The sequence below is a fragment of the Charadrius vociferus genome, unplaced genomic scaffold (genome assembly GCF_000708025.1).
Source record: "Charadrius vociferus isolate BGI_N301 unplaced genomic scaffold, ASM70802v2 scaffold650, whole genome shotgun sequence".
Taxonomy (NCBI): Eukaryota; Metazoa; Chordata; class Aves; order Charadriiformes; family Charadriidae; genus Charadrius; species Charadrius vociferus.
This window is the reverse complement of record NW_009646736.1, coordinates 6,976,128-6,998,118: the sequence shown is the minus strand read 5'-3', so window position 1 is coordinate 6,998,118 and position 21,991 is coordinate 6,976,128. Positions and strand designations below refer to the sequence as shown.

At 37.1% G+C, this 21,991-nt stretch overlaps 1 protein-coding gene across 1 annotated transcript in view; it reads left to right on the top strand.

Moving 5' to 3' along the window:
• Nucleotides 1-21,991, top strand: part of PLOD2 (procollagen-lysine, 2-oxoglutarate 5-dioxygenase 2) — a 59,010-nt gene that overhangs the window by 28,639 nt on the left and 8,380 nt on the right. The window contains exons 6-14 of the mRNA XM_009890407.1: nt 618-681; nt 1,482-1,579; nt 4,028-4,129; nt 5,048-5,053; nt 8,422-8,547; nt 10,059-10,180; nt 19,221-19,325; nt 20,584-20,709; nt 21,903-21,990. Coding sequence (XP_009888709.1) covers nt 618-681; nt 1,482-1,579; nt 4,028-4,129; nt 5,048-5,053; nt 8,422-8,547; nt 10,059-10,180; nt 19,221-19,325; nt 20,584-20,709; nt 21,903-21,990 — 837 coding nt within the window. The remainder of the gene's footprint in view (nt 1-617; nt 682-1,481; nt 1,580-4,027; nt 4,130-5,047; nt 5,054-8,421; nt 8,548-10,058; nt 10,181-19,220; nt 19,326-20,583; nt 20,710-21,902; nt 21,991) is intronic.

The window sequence follows — 21,991 nt, the reverse complement described above, 5'->3', positions numbered from 1 at the left end:
CTATACACTAATTTTCTGTATGGTAATCTCCAGTGCTGTTAAGTATGTAACAAAATCTTGGAAGACCAAAACAGACTAGGTTATCTGTATAAGGGTTTTAAAGAGTGTTCTGAAGGTTATATACTTTGATCAGCATGTTAAAACTTCAAAACAAGGTACTTTAGGTATCTAAATAGGATTAATAATACAATATTAGGAACATGTTTTAAAACCAGTAGGGTTTTCTATTCTGATGTGATACTTAGATTTGGCTTTTGTATTTTTGAGACTGTGAAACACAGTATGTTTTGTTGCTTGGCCAAAACTTGTTCATTTTTTTTTTTAAGACAAGACCCAAGTTTTCTTTGGCTTATACTGCCAAACTGAAGGCTCTTTGGAGAGTTATGACCTTTATCCTTCAAGTTTAGATAAAGTTTTTGCATATATAAGCCTGATTTCTATATTCCTGCATTGTGCAGCTGTATAGCAAACTTAACAGTATAAAATTGAGAATTATATCTAAGAGCTGAATACGTAGTTTTGCCTGATTACTTGCTGCTACTGCAATGTAACTGTAACATTACTATAAAGACTTTGGCTTTTAGAATGCCTCAACATCTTTGCTACTTTTATTTCAGGAACGCATTAACATTACTTTGGACCACAAATGTACAATTTTCCAGACCCTGAATGGAGCTGTTGGTAAGTGTATGATTTGCACATTGTGTGTTTTATTAAGTGTTATTAACACTTTCTTTGCTTAACCATGAATATCAATCCCTTAACGTATGCTTGTTTCAAAGACATATTTGGGTAAGTAGACCTGATTACCAGATTAGTTACAGGTCTTTTGGGTTTAATATTAATTGATTTCTCCCATTGATAAAATATTTGATTTAAAATAGGAAAAAAAAATTTCAATAAATTAAGTTAGCAATAAATAGAAAGTTAAGAACCATTTTTCCATCTGCCTTTCACAAACTTAGTTACAGAAGTACGACTGGTAATTAAAATTGCATTTTAGATGTTCTGAAGCAAATGTCTATACGTAATGGAATGAAATATGGAATAATGTAGAATTACCTTTATTTAATTGTCATGAATCTAAATTGAAATATGGCACCTGTCTAAACTTCCTTTCTCACCTTTAAACTCAGATTATGGAACAACTTTTTATAGTCGGATTATATCTGAAATCAGTATGATTTCTCTATAAATAGAATTGCCACAAAATTAGTTTTATTTTTAAAGAAGACTTTATTCAAATACTGAAGGCTGCTGATGGCAAACTCTGAAGTTTGATGTAACCTCACTTAGCATAAAGAGCTTAGAATTCAGGTTCTAGTTTAAAAAATGAACAGAAGTTTCCAAATAAGTAACATTGATAGTGATAGCAACAGTAGGGTATATTGCATCAGCAAGAACTTAAAGAACTCTGAAATTTTAGCCTTTTTTTTTTTTTGTAAACTGTTATTACTGCAAGATCGTTGTTGATTTTTCAGATGAAGTCCTTCTGAAATTTGAAGAAAGAAAAGTAAGAGCAAGGAATTCAGTGTATGACACATTACCGATCACCATTCATGGAAATGGTCCAACTAAAGTGAGTGATGTTTGGTTTTTTTTTTTTTATTTTTCCTCAAAGATCGCAATTTTAATAGAGGCAAAAACAGTGGTGGAAGAGTCTGAAACAGTCATAGCACACCACCTCTGTTCATTTCCAATTAATGTTGATAAGAGTTGCAAAGATAAACCTATCCTAATAGCTCTCTCCGTCGTGTTATTCTACTATCACTAACTTGGCATCGCTGCTGAAACAATTCATTCTGTTCATTCTCGCATGGGGTATTAGAAGTGAGTAAGCTTATGTTAATCTGTTCACTATCACACAACAATTCTTGAAGCTAGTGAATAATGTCTACCTGTTTATTAAACGGTAGTCAGAAGAGTAGGTTTTCACAGGGAGAGAAATCTAACCAAGAGTCACAGGCTACGATACAAAACAGTAACACATCTGATCCTACCACAGATCTTGGCATGTGGTTGTATACCCATATATAAAAGAATATGTTGTATATAGGTGAAAATATGTATGTGTATACACACACACAGCTGGCTGTTGTTGCATCTTCAGTGTCATTGATCCATGCCTGCAATATACACATAGCTCATGAGCTTTTGGTTCATTGTAGAGCACTGTCTGACCTGTGAAACAGCTGTTTTGGCAGCTTTTGTCCATGTGTAAGGATTCAATGGTCCAGAGGACCTGGCACTTTTTCTCTGGGAGAAAGGGCTATGTTTTGGTCATACAGCAGTTGCATTTTTCTGTTACATGCCAAAGAAGCGTAAAGGTATATCATTTCTAATAGCCTCTGTTGGCTCCTTGCTGTAGCTCCTTATTTTCAGAAAAATGCTTCCCAGGAGAATGAAATAAAACTTGAAACTCATCCAAATGACTGCCCCTTCTTAGTTTTTGCTCTGTATTTCATCTTTGGAATTAGTGAATATAATGATGCCATTCTCTATATAACTTCTTATAACTACTCAGTAGTGGTATATGTGACCAATTTCTTCCATGTTGCTGCAGTTATTTTTGCTTCAGTTAAGTCCTCAAGTTATCTGTCATCACTGGCTTTGCTGGCACTTTACCAATGAGAAGAAAGGTACTGTATTTTACAGTTGGGCAGGTGGTTTACGTCGGAACTCCTTATGCTAATCTACAACTTACACTATGTTAAACAAAACTCAATCTCTACATGCAGTCATGTAGTTTTAAAAACAAAGAGGAAACTCTTCCTGTATATCACTTTCTTAATGTGATTAGATTCTTATGTTTTAAACATAGAAGAGGACAGTAAGATAATGGGATTGGAAAAAGTTTTCACTAGTTAGTAAATAAGCTATCATGAAAGTAATTCCCAGAGTTAACTCCAAATAGTAAAAGTTTTTTGTTTATAAGAACCTTCTGTTTTGTATTTAATCTCTTCAGTTTGGAGATTAGTAAATAGCATTAGTCGAAGACACTTCTTTGAAATGGATACAAAATTATCCTGACATCCTAACATGTAGTTTTTATTTTTTGTTGCTTAAGCGTAATGGCTTTTTGGTGAAATGTTCACTTTTGTAGACTTTATTGTATATCTCTGAAATTAAGTTCAAGAAATTCTTTTTATAGTCTGGCTAGAATGATTTTCAATATGCATAAACAAACACCCAGAATATGGTAAAATGCAGATTGAGTATTGGCCTGGCGTGTGTTTTCTATGCAAAATTATATTCTGTCCTTCCAGTTTTTGATGAGGGCAGTAGAGCAGGAATGAATACAAGCCTTCCCTCAGGCAGACTTTCCCCGGCATAAGAGATCCCTTAACCGTTGCAAATAGCAGTAGAGAAGAGTGAAGTTCTGCACAAACTTCCCATGGAATCCAGGAGGACAGGGCAGCCCAGGCAGCCCATCGACAAAAAAAGTACATATTTTGTTCAGTGCCAATTCAAAATGTGTGAAGAAGCTAGATGCTGCTTTAAAACGTATCCGACTGGCTGGTTTCTGAATCTTGGCATAGACTGTCAAAAATACATCGTCTGAGCACCTGTCTTCTCCATTTTCTATGTGTTTTGCTTATGGTCACTCTTTGTGTTTTGTGTTGATGATTCTCAGATTTGGCAAAAGAATTAAACTGTAATCATCTTTGGCTTGAAATCATGCCTAGCAGCTTTTGAGAGCTCAGTGATGTATAGTCTGTGTCTTGGAACCCGTACAAGCATTTACTTGGTAGTTGTTACGCTTGCCACGACTTTTTGGTTTAACTGAAGCAATAAATGTAGATGTTAGGAGAAGATCAACCCTGGTTTGTAAATGAGAAGAAGAAGAAAAAGCTTTTACCAGCTATTTTTGTATGTTTGCATTTGTTTTCTTAATCTTAAATAATAAAAAAAGAGAGACAGCCTTTGGGCATAAGGGATTCAGTGAGTAAGCCTGAAGTCTTTAAAAGGTACAAACCACCATTTGCATGCATGTTTCTTTAATCTGAATTGTTCATTTATTTACCAGATTCACTTGAATTATTTGGGAAACTATATCCCAAATGCTTGGACACGGGAAACTGGTTGCAGTATTTGTGATTTAGACTTACTAGACCTGTCAACAGTAACGGTAAGAATACTTTTCACAAGACCAAAACCCTTTTGAATAGATCTCATAGGTGTATAGTGATTTCTGAGGCAAAGCAGCTTCAGTGTGCGATGTTATGTTCTATAGAAACATTAGGATAATTTTTTCTGGTATATGAAACTGTAAAGATGGAATTTTAATTTACTGGAAATATCGGTAGTTTTAGAAATGTTTTAATATAGGTTTCCTCAATATTACTGAAGATGATCCCATTCCCCAAAACCTTCCAGATCCTTACGTCTGTTCACTGAGGGTGAATGAAACATTTTTGAATCATGCAAGATTCAAGTGGATAATTAGACTTTCTTTGAGATAAAAAACCTCTTTAGATATTTAGGATTTTTAGCTTCAGACCTACAAAAAAATTGCATGTGCATCAGTCTAATAATTTCTGTTACAAATAGAGGTTAACAATTAACTGTAACATGGTTACAGTTTCTATTTTCTGAGCAATATAGAGAAATATTCAAAACTGCTTCCCTTTGTAAAGGGTGATACAGATATCTGCATTGTATATGCAAATGTGTATCTGTAGAGTAAATCTGATGTAACTGAGATCAGGTATCAGTTCAGTCTTCAGAATTCTTGTAAGACAAACACGTACACATGCATGTGTGTGTATGAAATATTTGGGAACATATTTTGGCATGGCATCTTTAGTGTCTTTATGAATATTTCAGCTTGTACTCAGTAAACTTTAGGCAGAGCAAATACTGAGATCTACCATGTGGAAACGTAAGGCTTGTACTTAAAGGAAAATTCTGCTTATTCTTAACAGGCTGTTTCCAGCAGCTATTTAATTTCTGTCCTTTATTGAAGATTTGAATGAGAACAGGTCTTAGAGGGTGGTGTTGAGGATAGCATGAAGGAAGTAGTGGCTTGTAATCTTTATAATGAAAGGACAAAGTATAAGAATTTCTGGACAATAACCAGCTTGTGGATTGGAATATAAATTAAAAAAGTTATCGATGGAATTGTAATAACTTTCAGATTCTTTTTATATCTTTTTCTAATTTTAATTTTTCTTTGAAAATACAACATTTGCATGGTGTTCTACTGAAACAGTGTTTGCACTCTCAACATAAAGTTTACCTGAGGAAAAGAAGTTGTCTAAGTTTTTCCTAATGGTGTTGGCAATTAAAACATAGTTGGGGAGGAGTTAAATCTTAAAGCTAGTAATGGGGAGTAACTTGCAATGGTTTACTGGATAGCTTCCTATAGTTTATGTACATCTACTTGGAACGTGTCTTCCTCACTGTAATTCATTCTTTGGACTTCATACCTCATTCACTCTGCCAGCAGAAATAACGAGACTTTTCCTTGGCCTCACTGGAAGTGTTTACTTCAGGCATTTCTGAGTAAAAGCGATATTTCATTTTCTGAATGCACTTTCTGTTCTGGCCTGACCAATTGCTACTTAACAAGAAATCATCAATGAAAAGAGCAATACAAATTCTGTGCCTCTAATCGTTCTTCCCATATTGTTTTATTTAACTGTCTGCATTGATGCACTCATACCTTCTGAAGTTTTGCTTGTTCTTCTCATAGGCAAGTAGAGAATCAGATTTCTTGATACCAACTATGTTTAGGGCTTTGAGCTGCTTTAGATGAATTCTGGCATGAATGGGTCCTTGCTTAGGTGTTGTGGTTTCAGTGTTTTGTGCTGGGCTTACCTACAGACCTTGACTTTAGCAGAACAAAGCAGCTAAGCTCCAGTGTAGAACAAGGAGCTGAAATAATACGCTTTTCTATCATGGACACAAGGACATCCTTCCTTTTGTGAAGGTCAGGGGTAGGTGTATGCAGGTGGGTGGAGGCATTGCCATGGACTGTGCAGGTTGTGCTGTGATAGATGAGCAGAAAAGCCCAAGGTACTACCAGAGTCATTGTGAGCAGGTGCTGGGAGCACGGCCTGTGAAAAGCCGAGCTTCGGGGTTACCTGTGAAGGAGTAGAGAGCCACAAACGCAGAGTCTTTTGCGCCTTCTTTTGTCCTGTTCACAGGAGCAAGACCTCCCATGTTCTAACCACAGCTGAGATGTGAAAACACTCAACTGCTTTCTTCTCCGCTAATGGCAGCAGTCCATGTCACCCCCAAATTAGCTACCTGCCCAGGTCAAAGCAGGGTAATGGTAAATAAGTTCAAGAATGCCCCTTGGCTCAATGAGTAGAAATTTTTGCCACTTTTAAGAGTTTCTTTTTCTAAAACCTAAATTAAATTAGACAACAAACTTAATCATCCTGGGGCTACTTCTCAAATCCAAAAGTTCAGTACAGGTATGGAGACTCCCTGGTGTGGCTGGAAAGGACGACCTCACTCATCCTCTCGCTTCACTGGCGCCTCTTGTGGCAAGGGTTCCTGGACTTTGTCTCAGTATGACTACACAAAGCATTCTGTTTCTTCCAAAAATTGTCATACGCACACCTAGTGGTTGTGAGAAAGTAGCCTTTAAAAGGCAAATGTATGACCTTAGTGAAAATGACAAAATTTGTCAGAGAAAATGTAGCATCCTGATGCAGACTGGGTATTCCCAAAGTGTGTTTGCTGAGGCGTAACTGGGAAGAACCGAAACTTCAGACTTGATATACTCGAAATGCTGGGTGTTAAAACTCTTCATTCTGACCTACATTCAGATTATGCACTGACTACGTTTTATAGTATGGTGAACCAGGGTCTAGATTGATGAACTCTCTGCTTTGAGGAGATGCAGCTTACAGGAACTTTTAGTCCTAATTTTTTTTAACACTGTTTTGCTTTGGTCACACTCCTGAGATTTTAGTGTAGATGTTGGAGCCAAACGGTTCGCACTTCGGAATATTGAAAGAGGGTTAGTAATTCCTGATTGTCCCTACAACCTTTGCAGATCCAGCCTGAACCTTCTGGAAAGTAAGGGGAGAATGCCTTAGAACTAGAGAAATAAGCAGAATAAGTTATTGCAGCCGTTCTGGTATTGGTCGCACATGTGCATGTTCTGCTTAGCAAGCCCGATGGCACACGCTGCTTTCCTCCTCGCTCACAATCAGCAGTACCAGTTACCATGACAGCAGCCTTAATGGAGTGGTTCCCAGAGAATATCACAGTTGCTTTTTTCAAGACACATCGGTGTACTTGTCCTCGTCAGCTGTTGTGAAGTTATTAGGATGTCTGCATGAGCATACATTAGGTTTGCAGATGAAGTTGTGAATAGGAGGTAGTCAGGGTAAACATTAGTACCTAATGTTTCCGATCTGGTGCACTTGCCAGTATGTTTCTGGATTTCCGATGTAGACAGTGACACTGTGAAATATCAACATGTGCTGATGGTTTATCCAGACGCTTTTCAAGTGGGTGTTGGCTTGCTTAAGGAAAGCTAACTTGCAGCCTTCTGTACTTACATGACGTTTCTCTCCGAGCCTTGTAGTGGGTTAGACGTTTATACTGACTGGTTTAGAGGTGGGAAAAAATCTTTCTTTAATCAGTGCATTTCTTTGTGTAGGAGTTGAGGCCTTTGAAGGTTAAATTTCTCGGTCTCACATAATGTAATAATATATTTCAGGAACAGACAGAAGTGCTGTCTAGATTTTGTTTTAGTGGTCATGATCTCTCTATCAAGCACATGCAAACCAGGAATTGATACCGCTGTTCAAAAGATGTGAATTCACGTTAAAATAAGGTGGATAAAACAGTGTCCTAAGAGCGGGGAGAAGCTCTAGTTAGTTCATTGAAGGTCTTGATAAAATCAGTGAGCAGGGAATTAATGCAGAGCCCACTTATAATGGTTAGGGGGAAATAGTGTGTACAAGTGTATAGAAGGGTGTCGCAGTCTTTGGCTTAAAGTACAGATGAATAAAATATTTTGTCTTAACAAACATGTAATGTATAAAAAAACTGGTCTTCCCTATGTTTTCTTGTGAATGTAACGTATGTAAGTGTGGTACTTTCAAAAAATGAATATGCCGTGCAGTTCTATATGTATTTCCCTTAAATACTTTTTTGCCATTTTAATTTTTTTTTTAAAGTGAGAATTTTAAAAAACATAATACGTTATTTTCTATTTCCAGTTTCTGTTATTTGAATTAAGAGTTTTCTAGTAATATTAAACCCATTATGTTTGCTTATTTAGTGAAATCAGTGAAAATAAACAGGGGGCATAGCACTTTTGAGCTAGTTGGTTTTGATTGTTTGAAAGCTGTGTGGCTTAAGTCAGTACAACATGACATTAGTTGCTTGTTAATATAACTAATCTTAGAAAGGAGGCAAGTCTTATTGGTTGTGTCAAAATATCATTTTTTTTAGGAATATCCAAGAGTAAAAATTGGTGTTTTCATTGAACAACCCACTCCTTTCCTACCTAAATTTTTAGACAGATTGTTGACTCTGGACTACCCAAAGGAGGCACTCAGTATCTTCATTCACAATAATGTAAGTATGATGTTACTGTTGTGCATTGTATGAATGCAAGTGTGTGAGGGAGTAAACGATTTCTATATATGTACATAGCTGCATAGGATGAGATAATCTTTCAAAATTTAGTATGCAGAAATGGAAAAAATACACAAATTAAATAAAATTGTGGCAGTGCTTATTGAAATCTGTTTAAAGAAACTGCTTAGATTCTTTCCCTTTTAGTAACGCGAAAGATTGTATTTTAAGGTGTATGCTTCTGGGGGGGAAGTACTGATTGACCATTGACATAAAACAATAGAGTGGAATAAAAACGAAATAGTTCCAGCTGGAAGGAACCTACTATGACCATCTAGGCCAACTGCCTGACCACTTCAGGACTGACCAAAAGTTATAGCATGTTATTAATAACTATTATCCAGTAGTTGACATTGGATTTGCTTTTCCTCTTGTCGATACCCCAGTGCACTTATGCCCCTCTTGATGCTCCTGCTGGGTGCTATGGGAAAAACTGGTGTTTCCAGGTATATTTTGAATGGCAGCACAGACAAGTTGCTTTTTTGAATGTTTTTTTTTTTAATGCTTTTTGCTAATTACCTAATGATCTGGTGTTGCTGATATTTCACCAGTGACTTCAGTGACTCTTTTCATGAGTGAGGTGACAGACGTGTGTAAGTTTTTTGGAAAAAAAACTGGGCTGGAAGAGAAATGGGAGGAAAATATAATTCTGCCCTTTTTCACTTGGCGTGCATTACTGTTGATATTGTAGCACAAAAGGCCTGAGTAATAGAAGTAAAGCTTATCTCTAAAGTCTTCAGCGTGCTTTTGTAAGTGCATGTTAAAGGTATAAATGTGATATGCACATAGAAATTGCAGGCTATGCTAGGTTTCTTTGATTCAGCCAGAAGTCATATGGTATTCGAAATTAATATAAAAGACTGAATAGTTTTTTTATTATAGAGGAAAACCCTATCCAATATTTTAATTAAGATGTTGTCAGCTATAATATGCAAAAGCTACAAATGAAGGCACAGGATTGGAAGCATTGTATGCAGCTGAGATCTCTTAAATTAGAGGTAGGGTAATTAGAAACTATAGAAATAGTCACTGTGACTGCATTTTAAAGAAATAAAGACTGACTGTCCACCTGGGTACAGGTGGCAGCTCCCTCTCTAAAGCCATTCTGGAGTGGCATAAAAAACTCCCGTATGCTACTGAGGTTGTAGGATGTGTTTTGAAGATCGTAAAATAATTATCCTGAAAAAATATTGCATAAATGTCTGTGAATCTTGCATCATGGGTTTGGAAGTACAGCTTTGATTTATATTGCTGATGTGTTGGATTCTTTTGCCAAAAAGAATACATACATAGAGCTTCATTTTAATGACAGATATACTGGAATATCTTCAAATGCTGTTTGCCATCTGTTTGTTTAGGATAGAATACAATGTGTTCTTGGACACTATTTTTATGATTTCACAGCAACTTGTACTTTTCATTCACTATAAACGTTGTTAACATGATTACAGGAGGTTTACCATGAAAAGCACATCAAGAAATTCTGGGAAAAAGCCAAGAACGTTATCAGAAATATAAAAATTGTTGGACCTGAAGAAAATCTGAGTCAAGCAGAAGCACGGAACATGGGAATGTAAATTCTAATTTATAAATCTGTTATAATGATGCATATGCTAACATTTTTTTCATCTTTTATGTATGTTATTTTGCATCTTAAACACTAACAAATCTATGTCTTAAGATAAAAGAGTGGGAGCTTTTGTGGTAGCACAAGATCTGGACACAAGATATGAACTGTTGAGTATTTTATGTTTTCTATCTAATATAAAAAGCTGTTGGTAATTGTGAAAACATCTCTATGGTTTGGACTACTTTGAAGTCTGTCTTATAAAGAAGGCATAGACAATAGTAGACTACAAAGAAATAAGAGGTGTCAGATTATTTTTACATTATAGTTATCTCAAATGGGAGTGTATATTAAAACATGATGAGCATAAACTGTAAAGTTAAAATATTTTTTAAAAAGAATGCTATTGGAACAAAATTGATGGTCCAATACAACGAACTTTAATACCAAGTTTGTGCAGAAAAGTATATGTAGCAGTAATAACAAAAGAAGGTAGAAACAGGTGCAAATGTAAATAGAAATTCTAATTGTAGTGTATCTTCTAAAAATGTATTAGTTTTATTTTTATCTGAAACCTTTTCATAGAATCATAGTGATTTAGGCTGGAAGGGACCTTTAAGGTCATCGAGTCCAACCATCAACCTAATACTGCCAAAATCACCACTAAACTGTGTCCCTCAGCACCACGTCTACCCATCTTTTAAACACTTCAGGGATGGTGACTCAGCCACTTCCCTGGGCAGCCTGTTTCAGTGATTGATAACCCTTTTGGTGAAGAAATTTTTCCTAATATCCATCCTAAACCGCCCCTGCTGCAACTTGAGGCCATTTCTTCTTGTCCTATCGCCTGTTAATGGGGAGAAGAGGCTGATTCCCACCTCTATAACCTCCTTGCAGGTAGCTGTAGAGAGTGAAAAGGTCTCCCCTCAGCCTCCTCTTCTCCAGACCAAGCAACCCCAGTTCCCTCAGCCGCTCCTCAGGGACTGTGGAGCTCTGGACCCCTCACCAGCTTTGTTGCCCTTCTCTGGACACGCTCCAGCGCCTCAATGTCTTTCTTGTAGTGAAGGGCCAAACCGGAACACTGTATTTGAGGTGCGGCCTCACCAGTGCTGAGTACAGAAGGATGATCACTTCCCTAGTCCTGCTGGCCACACTGTTCCCGATACAGGCCAGGATGCTGTTGGCCTTCTTGGCCACCTGGGCACACTGCTGGCTCGTATTCAGCCAGCTATTTTCAAGCTAACTTATCACAGAGGGATTTCACAGAATAGAAGTACCTCTTGCATTGGATATGCATTTAACAATTGTCCTAGTTCCTCCTCCATTTTTTATTTATTTATTTTATTTTTCAAATGACAGTATATTTAAGTAAAAAATATGGTTAAAGCTTGACCTGGGGATACAGGTGACAGAATTATATTTCTTCCTATGGTTTTAAGAGTCAGGAATATCGTTTAGAAGTGTTCTAGGAGAAGTTTCTGCTTTCGCCCCGAAAGCAGAAAAAAAAAAAAAGGACTTGCAAAGGCAACTGGGCAACTGACTATTTTATTCTTGATCTTGCTTTTTTTCTTTTTTCCTTTCATTCTTACAAGGTAATCCAACTCTTTAGCTTTTAAACATGGCACTTGCCAGGCCAAAATCTAAACCTTGGAGTATGTATCCCATGCCAGACTTGCCTGTCAAGGGATCTCTTCAGTGGCTGCAGCACTGGCTACTACCACAGAGTTGCTCCTGGCTCTCCCAGTATGTCCAGCAGTCAGATTATGGAGTTTTACAGACCGGCATCCCACCAGGACCTCATTGTGGGCTTGAGCAGGCTTCGTTCCTGCGTAATCCTTCCACTCTCTTTTTCTCCCAAATCTTCCACGAGTGTCAGAACAGAGAAATTAATTTCAAAGGGCCCTTTTCTTTTATATTCTGAGGTTAAGAACATAGCATAGGCTGTTCATGGCATCAGCTGAAAAATGAAGGTCTAGTCCTGAGTCTCTGGTGTTCTTGGAAATGCGTTTGAATGGGGTTTTGTTGTGCTGAAGCCACTGGGAAAGTGATACTTGGCTGTGGTCCAAGCCTCTCCCCTGGCCTTTCTAGTGAACACTGCAGAAGTCCAGCAGTAGTGTAAGCAGCCATTCACATGTTTATAAATCATTCTTTCTGTAGCTGTAGAGATTATTGGAAATAATGTACTATGTTTGCAAACTTTTTGAAGTAATGTATCTTACATGTAACTGATGTGGAATTTCTGGAGTTGCCTTTTCCTCTTTGTTGTATAGACACCATAAGGCGCAATCTTTGGTATAAACTATTTCTATACTGTTACTAAATCTCACCCAAAGATCTTTAAACCTCTCACCATTTGATAGAACCTACTGACTTATAATGTCACAGTTTTTAATATGATATATGGTCTTTGCTTGGTCTGTGGATTAAAAAATAGTAATTTAAATGTATATTTGCACAAAATAATTTCAAATTCTGTTATGTAAGGCAGGGAGATAATCATACTTGTGATTTGTACCACTGGATACACTATGCTGTGATGTGTTATCCATTTTCTGGATATAATGTTGCTCCTGCTTTGAAAGGCCTCTTTAATGAAGGTTCTGTCCTAAAGAAATACATCTCATATAGAGAAAATGTGAAGTATAATGCATGTGGATTACTGAATCATCCAGAAGTACGAGTGTTAGTAGCAGGATCTTTCATGTGAACAATGTAGACTTAATTTGATGGTTCCTTTCAATTTGACTGAAGCAGGTTCAGTTCATCTGCTGCTTCCTTTGCACTCCTGGTCTGCTTGGCTGCCCTTGTGAAAATCATCAGCTTCTCTGGAACAGCTGCATTTTACTTTTCCTCAAAAAATCTAGTTTGGAAGCACGGGATGTTCATGGCCAAGGCAGATACTATAAAAATTTATTTGCTTTCAAACCTTCAGCTGGCTTCCAACATAATAACCTCATTTGTTTCTCACTAATACTGCAATGGGAATAACTTAGGTTTGAAAAATCACTCTTTTTGTTTATTGGCTTGACTTAGACATTGATATATTCAGTCTTCTGATTAATTTTCTCCTGCCTCTATTTGCATTATTGACTGACAGTTTTGTTCCATCTGTCTCAAACACTTGCTTCTCTCTTTTTCCATTTAGTATCTATTTTATTATCTCAATGTTAATTTCCAGTAGATCTAGAATTAATTTGGTCTCCTCACTTGCACATTTCACACAAAAAGTCTATTTCTCTGAAGCAGCAAAACCAGCTTCAATCAGTACAGTTCAGTGCCTAGTGATAGAATACAAAAAAAAAAGAGTGAATTTAAGCATTGAAGGTCTGGTTTGTTTGCAGCAGAATACTTTTGAGCATATAATGTGGTTGGGTCAGTTTTCTCCTTACCTCTTTTTTTTTTTCCCCCCTCTTTGGCTCAGAAAAAGTGGTGATAAATCACAGTGCAGTTCTCGGTGAATGAGACTCTTGTATGTCAGTACAGATATGAGAAAATAACTTTTTTTTTATTTCACCCATAGCCATGCAGCAAACCTGTCTATTTTTCTCATTCCCATAATAATGAATAATTGAAGCATTTACTTTCTTGGTTCTTCTTGACATGGAAAAGCCCTCTCCTGCATTTGTAGAAGTTGGATAGGTGTTGGAAAGGACCAGAGATTGTGCAGTCAGCAAAGACTTGTTACAATTCAACAATATTATCAACCTGGAGTGCACAGCTTTCCTTATCGTGGGCTGAAACAGAATAAAAAGGGAGGAAAATAAAGTAGAATATAGGGAAGGAAAATTTAGTTGCATTTTTCTCTGCACGTACATCCCTTGGAACCTTTTTTTTACAGTTGGTTCTTTTTTTCTTTAAGAAAAAAATAATTTGTGGTTTTGCCTTGTTTGGAGAGGAGATTTTAGCCAGCTGTTACAGAATTTGTTATGACAGAAAAATGCAAAATAATATGAAATATGTTCAAGGAATAACAGAAAGTGGAGAAGTATGGGAATGTATCTCATTCACTTCTCTGAGGTTTTTTTTATAAAAGTTTATTTTCCATAATCTTTTTTGCTCCCAGTGCTTATGGATGGGTTTCTTTTTTGAGGGGTTGGGTTTTTTCCTCCCTCAAAAATGTTAGTAATAGAACTAACTAGGATTTTTCCTGAACTTCTTAAAAAATGTGATTTACTTCAATTTTTAGAGGAAATGTGCACATTTTAATGAAAGTTTACATTGAAAGCTTTCAAAAGTTTGAGAAAGAATAGTAGAGAGATCAGTATCAGTTAGAGAGCTCATTGACCTCAATGGTGACTTTTGAGCTGAGTTTGGGGTCTCCTATGTGCATCTCGAAAGTAAGAAGATATTAAGTCTGTCTCTGAGCTCCTGTTGGTATTGATAAATGATGACATGGACACAGGAGGACTCCCTTTCAGTCCTGTGAGTAGGACAAGTATCTGTGTTTAAAGGAAGAGCAGGGATTAAATCTGCGTCTCCCAGATGTCAAGTGACTTCTGTTGGGGACTTGGATTTTTCTGGGACTGCTTCTCAGCAGTTTTGGGTTTCAGCCTCAGATGGAGCAGGAACATTTTGAACTTTGAGTGTTGCAGAAGAAAAACAACTTTCCTACCCGTATCTGATTTCAGTAGCCTCCAGGTGTGGTAGCAATACTTAAGCCCGAGATGCAAAACTAAACATTAGTGCTTTATCTCTTTTGTGGCTGCATTTGTTTGTTTTTAGTGATGGGTGATAATGTTGTGGCTATCTGGAGAGATGCAAAATGTAATCCTAAATGGCAGGCAGTGTCACCCAGTCTCTCAGTGAGTGTTGCAGACTTTTATCTCGGGCACCTTTTCTTTCAGAGGTCTGCCAGATGGTCTAAGTGCTCTCCCTTCAGGCTCACAGTCCACATCTGGAATTGTATTTCTAAACTGTGAGGGGTATAAGAATGATATATTGATTAATTGCAAATTCAAACTATGTCTAAAACAAATAATGTAAGTGACTCAACGGTAAAGAAATTAAGACTATATATCTTACCATTATAAACAACTAGCCCCTTGGAATATCTCAGTGGAAAGTTTGATGAAGAGAAGCGCAGTGACACTTTCCCTTTTCAGATGAGGTCACTGTTCCAGATGGGCTCGCGGTTTGTAAGCAAAGTTAAACATCTCTCTGATTGCAAAATACTGTAAACTGATCTGCAGAGCTTCACTTCACACTTCCAACATAAAATCTTAACCTTCTACTAAATTTTTGTTAATCATTATACTGAAATAGCTTTAAGTTTTGTACAAAAATACAGCTTTAATTTCAATATTTGGCCTTAGTTTATAAACATGTGGAGTGTAAAGCAAGTAAATGAAAGGTTTTAGACATGTAATTTGGATTAGGAAGTGTATTACTATATATGTGAGTACTGCTAGACAGTGCTTCCTGCTTGTTCCTTGCTGTGACTTGGATATACATAATAGTTTCACATGTAATCTGGGATTTCTGCATCTGGAGAGGTTAATGTACACTGTAAGAAGGTAATACTTTAAAGCATGAGAATATCCAGGATTACTTTTCTTTCCTTGGGAAAAGCTACTTGGCAACATTGAAAGCCTAGAGAGTAGATGCATGAATTTCTTCGGAGTAGGCTTGCTTTATTAATTTTGACAGAAACTTTTACAACTCTTTTTCTGAATACCTCAACCTGGGAGTGTTTTGTGGAGATTTTTGTTAGTTACCTTAAAGTGCAAAAGCAAAACTTGTACCTCACATTTGATATGATGACTTGTATCTGGAAATGCAAGGAGAATTATGCTTCAAACATGAAGTTTTGCCATTTGCCATATATGTATATACATACACACAAGTTGTCTAATGCTTTATGTAAACTCTTTTAGACATGCCATGTATAAAAGCAAGAATTTATCAAACCTACATGAACAAATTCAGTGATATAGGAGTGCTGGGTTTGGTCTGTTCTGGCCTGTGCAGAAAAAATTGCAAATAGGTTGTGCAGCAGAGAGAGACCATGCAATTGGCACTCTCCATGTACCTTGAATGCTTTGGTCTGGGGGAGCTTAACTTACCTTAGGTGAGTTGCATCTGTTGCACCAGAGCAATTCCAGCTGTTTCCTGCGGAAAAATTGCCTGGAGTCTTATAGCCTGTCCTTGATGTGGCAAGTGCATGTGTCTGGCCAAGGTGTTTGTGTGTCCAAAGAAGAGCAATGAAGCTGGTGAGGGGTCTAGAGACAAGTTTTATGAGGAGCAGCTGAGGGAACTGGGGTTGTTTAGCCTGGAGGAAAGGATGCTGAGGGGGGACCTTATCACTCTCTACAGCTACCTGAAAGGAGGTTGTAGAGAGGTGGGGGTCGGTCTCTTCTCCCAAGTAACAAGTGACAGGACAAGAGGAAGCAGCCTCAGGTTGCGCCGGGGGAGGCTTAGGATGGATATTAAGAAAAATTTCTTCACCAAAATGTTTGTCAAGCATTGGAACAGGCTGCCTAGGGAAGTGGTTGAGTCACCATCCCTGGAGATATTTAAAAGATGGGTAGACGTGGTGCTTAGGGACATAATTTAGTGGTGGACTTGGCAGTGTTAATTTTACGGCTGGACTTGATGATCTTAAAGGTCTTTTCTGACCTAAACTTTTCTATGATTCTATGAGTCTCTATATAAATATGTATATAATATAAATACATATATTTAATATTCTTGGTTACAGAGGTTGAAGTTAGAGGTTTCACGTTGTAGGTCATTTGTGCTACAGCTGAATTTCCAGACTATTTAAGGCAGTAATGCTTTCAAAGAGTTCTCAATAGATTATTGAATGACTGAGTATGACTTAGACCCAAACTTTTAATTTATTATTTTGTGTTTTGGATTACTATGTGAATAAAGAACAGAAGGATTTTCAACGCTAAACATATTGGGCCAATTTTAATAGAATTCCCTGGCTCTGGATTTAAAGAGGGGGAAAAAAGTTGAAGGTCCATACATCTTGAAATTATGTAGTAATTTTTCAGTCATGTTTGCCTACAACTAAATATAAACCTGTTCCATTTGTTTTTTCACATTTTCATAATTAAAAACATTAATTCCATTCATATTTTTGTAAGCAGCAAAAGGTTTAGCTGCTTTTGGGGAGGCGCTAACCAGTGTCATGGCTGGAACCCTGGACTGGCATCCAGTCTGCTGGTCACTCAGGTTTAGTTTCCTTATTAGTAGAATTAGGATAAAGGAGCTGAATATTTCTGGAAGAAATTTAACGTCTAATGTCAAGTGCAATATAAAAGTCAGGTTACTATTAATAATTGTAATTATGCTAATGTTAAAGCTACATATGAATTGTGTTTAGTAGCTGTAAAGCTTTGAACAGAATAGGCTAGTAATGGAAAATGTCATAAAAACTTAATTGTTGGGCTGTGTTATGGCCCAAATAAAACCTGCTGGTTTCAACTGGGGCAATGATGTGAGAAAGTGCTGGTTAAGGAATTGCTGTCATAAAAACATGTATACGTAAGACAGAAAACTGTCAGTGAAAGAGATGTCAGTTAAAGCAAAACTAGAGACTGACCAAAGATTTAAACTCTGGGTGTGTGTCCAAACACGGTGACTTCAGCAGTAGTGGGAAGACCATTTCTGTCTTTTTGGTATTTTAAAAATTTGGCTCAAATCATTACCACATTTGAAGTAGTCAAGTTTGAAGAAGAAGGACTGCTTACATTTATGGAATGAAAAAGCTCTACCTTCTACTGTGATTCCAACACAGTCATACCTCTAAAGAGTTTTGAGCAGAAGAAAGTTTAAACAAAAGGACCCAAAAGGTGTTGATAAGTAGGAATCCTTACAGGAGACAGAGTAAGTGCTGTGTGAAGTGCTGTGGTAGGTAGCGGAGGGGAAGAGAGGAGGAGCGGGCAGGGAGCCGTGCCAGCAGTTGCCTTGACGTGTACGTAGCCTGTCACATCAACCGTTTGTCCCATCTGCTGAAGTGACGGAAAAGTCACAAACAATCAAATCACGTGGAACTAAACCAGTGTTTATAGACACTTTAAAGCAAGAAAGTAAAATAATTTTAATGTTTCAAGCTGTTACAATGGAATTAATGCAAGTTCTGTTCATAATAGTGGGGGAAATAGGCAAAATAAATAATAGCACCTGCATGATAGAATGCTGCTTGTTGCAATTCCTCTAAAAGTATATTTGATTTGTTATAAACTACTATTCTTTTGGTGTAGGAAGGCTGAATTCACTATACTGGATCTTAGCCTAGCAAGTGTATCCTGCCAGAAACATACAAATGTAGCCTGTATCTTACTTTTACATTTACAGTATGATGTGTCTTCTGCTTGGTTGAAGCTTTCTATTGAAGGTGTGGGAATCTATGCAAATGATTTATTCTGATAGAAATAGTGTATGGGACACATTCAGTTCCTTTCTCTAATTTCCATTCACCGCCTCTGCAATTGTTTTATATTTCTCTTTACCAACTGTGTTATTCTTATAGGCCACAAGAAGACTAAGAGAAGGTCTTTAAATACATTTCTTTACACTTTTTGTATTACATTCTCCATAAGGTTTCAATTACTATATGGATCAGCAGATCGCATCTGTAGCATCTTTGCCCAAAGGCAGTGTTACAGCCACACGCAGTTACTTACTAGAGAAGCTTACTTAATAAGCTCATACTTCACTATTAAGTTCCTGTACTGATATCTAGCTATATAAATTAGTGGCTTGATTTCCACCCCCAGCCACTGTTTTCCGTTAGGACAGTGCATAGTAGCTCTTACTGAACTTGGTAAATGTTAGAGATCACTTAGTTTATTAAAAGGAAAACATAAGGCATCTGATTCATGTTTTTTAAATCTTCTTCTAATTTATCACACTACTGTAATCTAAAGGCATCTTTCCTTTACTATATTACACTGCAGAGGGCTTTTAGTGCAATGGATGAGTAGAGCACTTGGTTGTGGTTTGGGTGGTTTTTTTTGAGCTTTTTTTATTTTGTTTTGTTTCTTTGTGAATCTTTTCTGTATGTATGTGAGTTAAGCATTCTTTTTCATCTTTTTAGGGACCTTTGTCGCCAGGATAAAGCATGTGAATATTACTTCAGCATAGATGCAGATGTCGTGCTGACAAACCCAAAAACTTTAAGAATACTGATAGAAGAGAACAGGTAGAGTATACCCCTTGATTTCACAGAATCTCCTCCAACTTGAAGGGACTCTCTGGGGCTCATCCAGGGAAAATAAGATCCCATCTGTTCTTGCAGAGTTAGATCCTCTTTGGTTATCTGTGGTATTTGTTTGCCATAGTTCGTAACGGGCTCAGAAGGCAACAGTTTGCAAAGCATTTTGTCCCTGTCGAGCAACAATTCCTGGTGTGAATTTCAAATGCTTTAAAGTTCCTCTGAAGAGAATGGTATGGTGTAAGCAGGTCTTATGAAATGAATTAAGATTTCACTGATTAATGATTTCAAAGTTGGTCACAGACAAAATGTTAAAATAAAAACAACAACAAAAAAACCCCAAACCAAACAAAACTAGAGTTTATTACTCTAGTATTGCAATATTATTACTTTCTTTTTAAATCATAGATGCAATAAAATAGTGTAAAGGTATTGGAGGTGAAGCAGCTTTAATGACCAGTTTCTCCTTGTATTAGTATGATCTCTTAAGTTATGCAAAGCTGTGAGTTTATCAGCATCAGCTTTCAGCAGACTGAGCCCACCATGAATTCTGTGCAGTTCACTCCTGCCAATTTGTAACTTCCATTGTAAGTAGGTAGGTGGTGTTTGCCTCCTTATAACAAATCTGGAAATTTCAGGTGTATCACAGAAAGATAAATTATCAATGTCTGTTTTGACCTGCCAGTGAAAAGGGATGGAGCTTAAATAAAGATGTGGCTGTTGGTCCTTGCATTATATTCCTTGTAATATTTACTGTTGTAGAAAGAGGCTAAAAGCCAGGTATACTAGGTGGAAGAAACAGAAGCTTTGCAAAATATATCTACCAGTAGGCACCATCTGAAACAAAGTACCATTTTATTCTTTTTATTCTGGTCAGCTTAGTTTTCTCCTTTTCACTCTTACTAAATTTGGGGTAAGCTAAGCCTCACTATGCTTTTTTTTTTTTTCATGTCTTTGACTTTGTGATGCTTTTTGTCATTATGGTATGGGCAGTATTTTGTTTGCTTGACTCAAAAAATCAAGCCACCTCTGATTTATAGGAATCTTTGTTTCTATTACACTGATGATGTTTCTGGGCAGTGGGTACTTGGATGCTGTTTCTTTCAGAATTGCTGTTCTGAGATTTGTCAGTCATTGGTGTTTTAACTACGCTATACGCCAAACTGAGGAAAGCTAGTATATTTTGACATATAGTCTACGTATAACAGGTCATATTTTCTTATTCAGTGTGTATGTCACTTCACAGAAAGATAATTGCTCCGCTCGTAACTCGTCATGGGAAGCTTTGGTCCAATTTCTGGGGTGCTTTGAGCCCAGATGGCTATTATGCTCGATCAGAAGATTATGTTGATATTGTCCAAGGGAACAGAGTGTAAGTAATTGTAAGCTAATTTTTAAGGTCAAGGCACCCAATGTGGTTATTAGCAACATATTCCTACGTTTTCATGCAATCTGGTATTCCTGAACAGCTTAGGTTAGTTTTATTGTTTACCTTTTTCTGTTTCATAGGAATGCATTTGTTTTCTCATTTGTTTTTTCCCATTCACAGCCTGAATAAAAAAGCAAAGTGTTTAACACACAGCGAGCTGGTGTTAGTAATGGACATGGTCATTACTAGTACCCGTCTGATTGTGTCTGGTTACTCTAGCAGTGCATAATACAGAAAATGGCAAAACAAACAAATAGCAAACCCAAAACTCTGTATCCCAGGAACCTCAGTCAAAAGAAATGATTGTTGCATTTGTCAAATGACTTCTTCCTCTCTTTGGGGCAAATGTTTAATCAACTGAAGAACTATAATTTCATGTGCTTTTTCCTGTATATTATGTCAGATCTTACTGAGCTCTTGAGAAAAACTTTTGTCACATAGTCTTTTGGGTTTGCATTTCCCCTAAATGAATGCGATATAAGTTGTTCTAAGCTTGACTTTCCTGTGCAGTCATGCCTTTTCATTGCCCTGGAAGAACAAAAGGGTCTGAAACAGATTGACTGCTTCAATAAGACTGGCTCGTTTTCAATCGCTCTGAAAGATGTGCTCGTGGCACTGGGAGGGAGGAAATGCAGAGCGAGCATTGTGACGGCAATGCTTTTTTGTTGATATTGGCCCAACTGCCATAAATACGTGGCCTGCTGTGGTCCGTGGGTATTTGTGTGAGGAGGTCAGACCAGCTGTGTGAAGCCTCTGTGAAGTCTTGAAACTCGCTTAAAAATCTGGTTTAGAATTACTTTCTCCATCTGGTAGTGTAGAATAATATTATAAGAGTTTGACTGATTGCCTTAACTATGGAAACATGAAGTACATTTGTAGCTAAAACTCTTTAGAAAATTTGACCTTTCTATTTTTCATAACAATACTTCATAAAAGTTGAAATACTGCCTATGACTACATTTGAGATGTCCACAATGTCCAGCTGTAGTTTTTCAAATGTCTTGGGAAACTTTCAGCTTCATTTCCTTGGAACTTGCTTGGTCTTGTCAGCAAATACAGAGACACTGATTTGATAGAATAGGCAACAAATCAGTTTTCATGACTTTAAACTATTTGCATGTGGGCTTTTTTTACAGGGGAGTATGGAATATCCCTTATATGGCTAATATATACTTAATCAAGGGACAAACTCTCAGATCGGAGATGAAAGAAAAGAACTACTTTA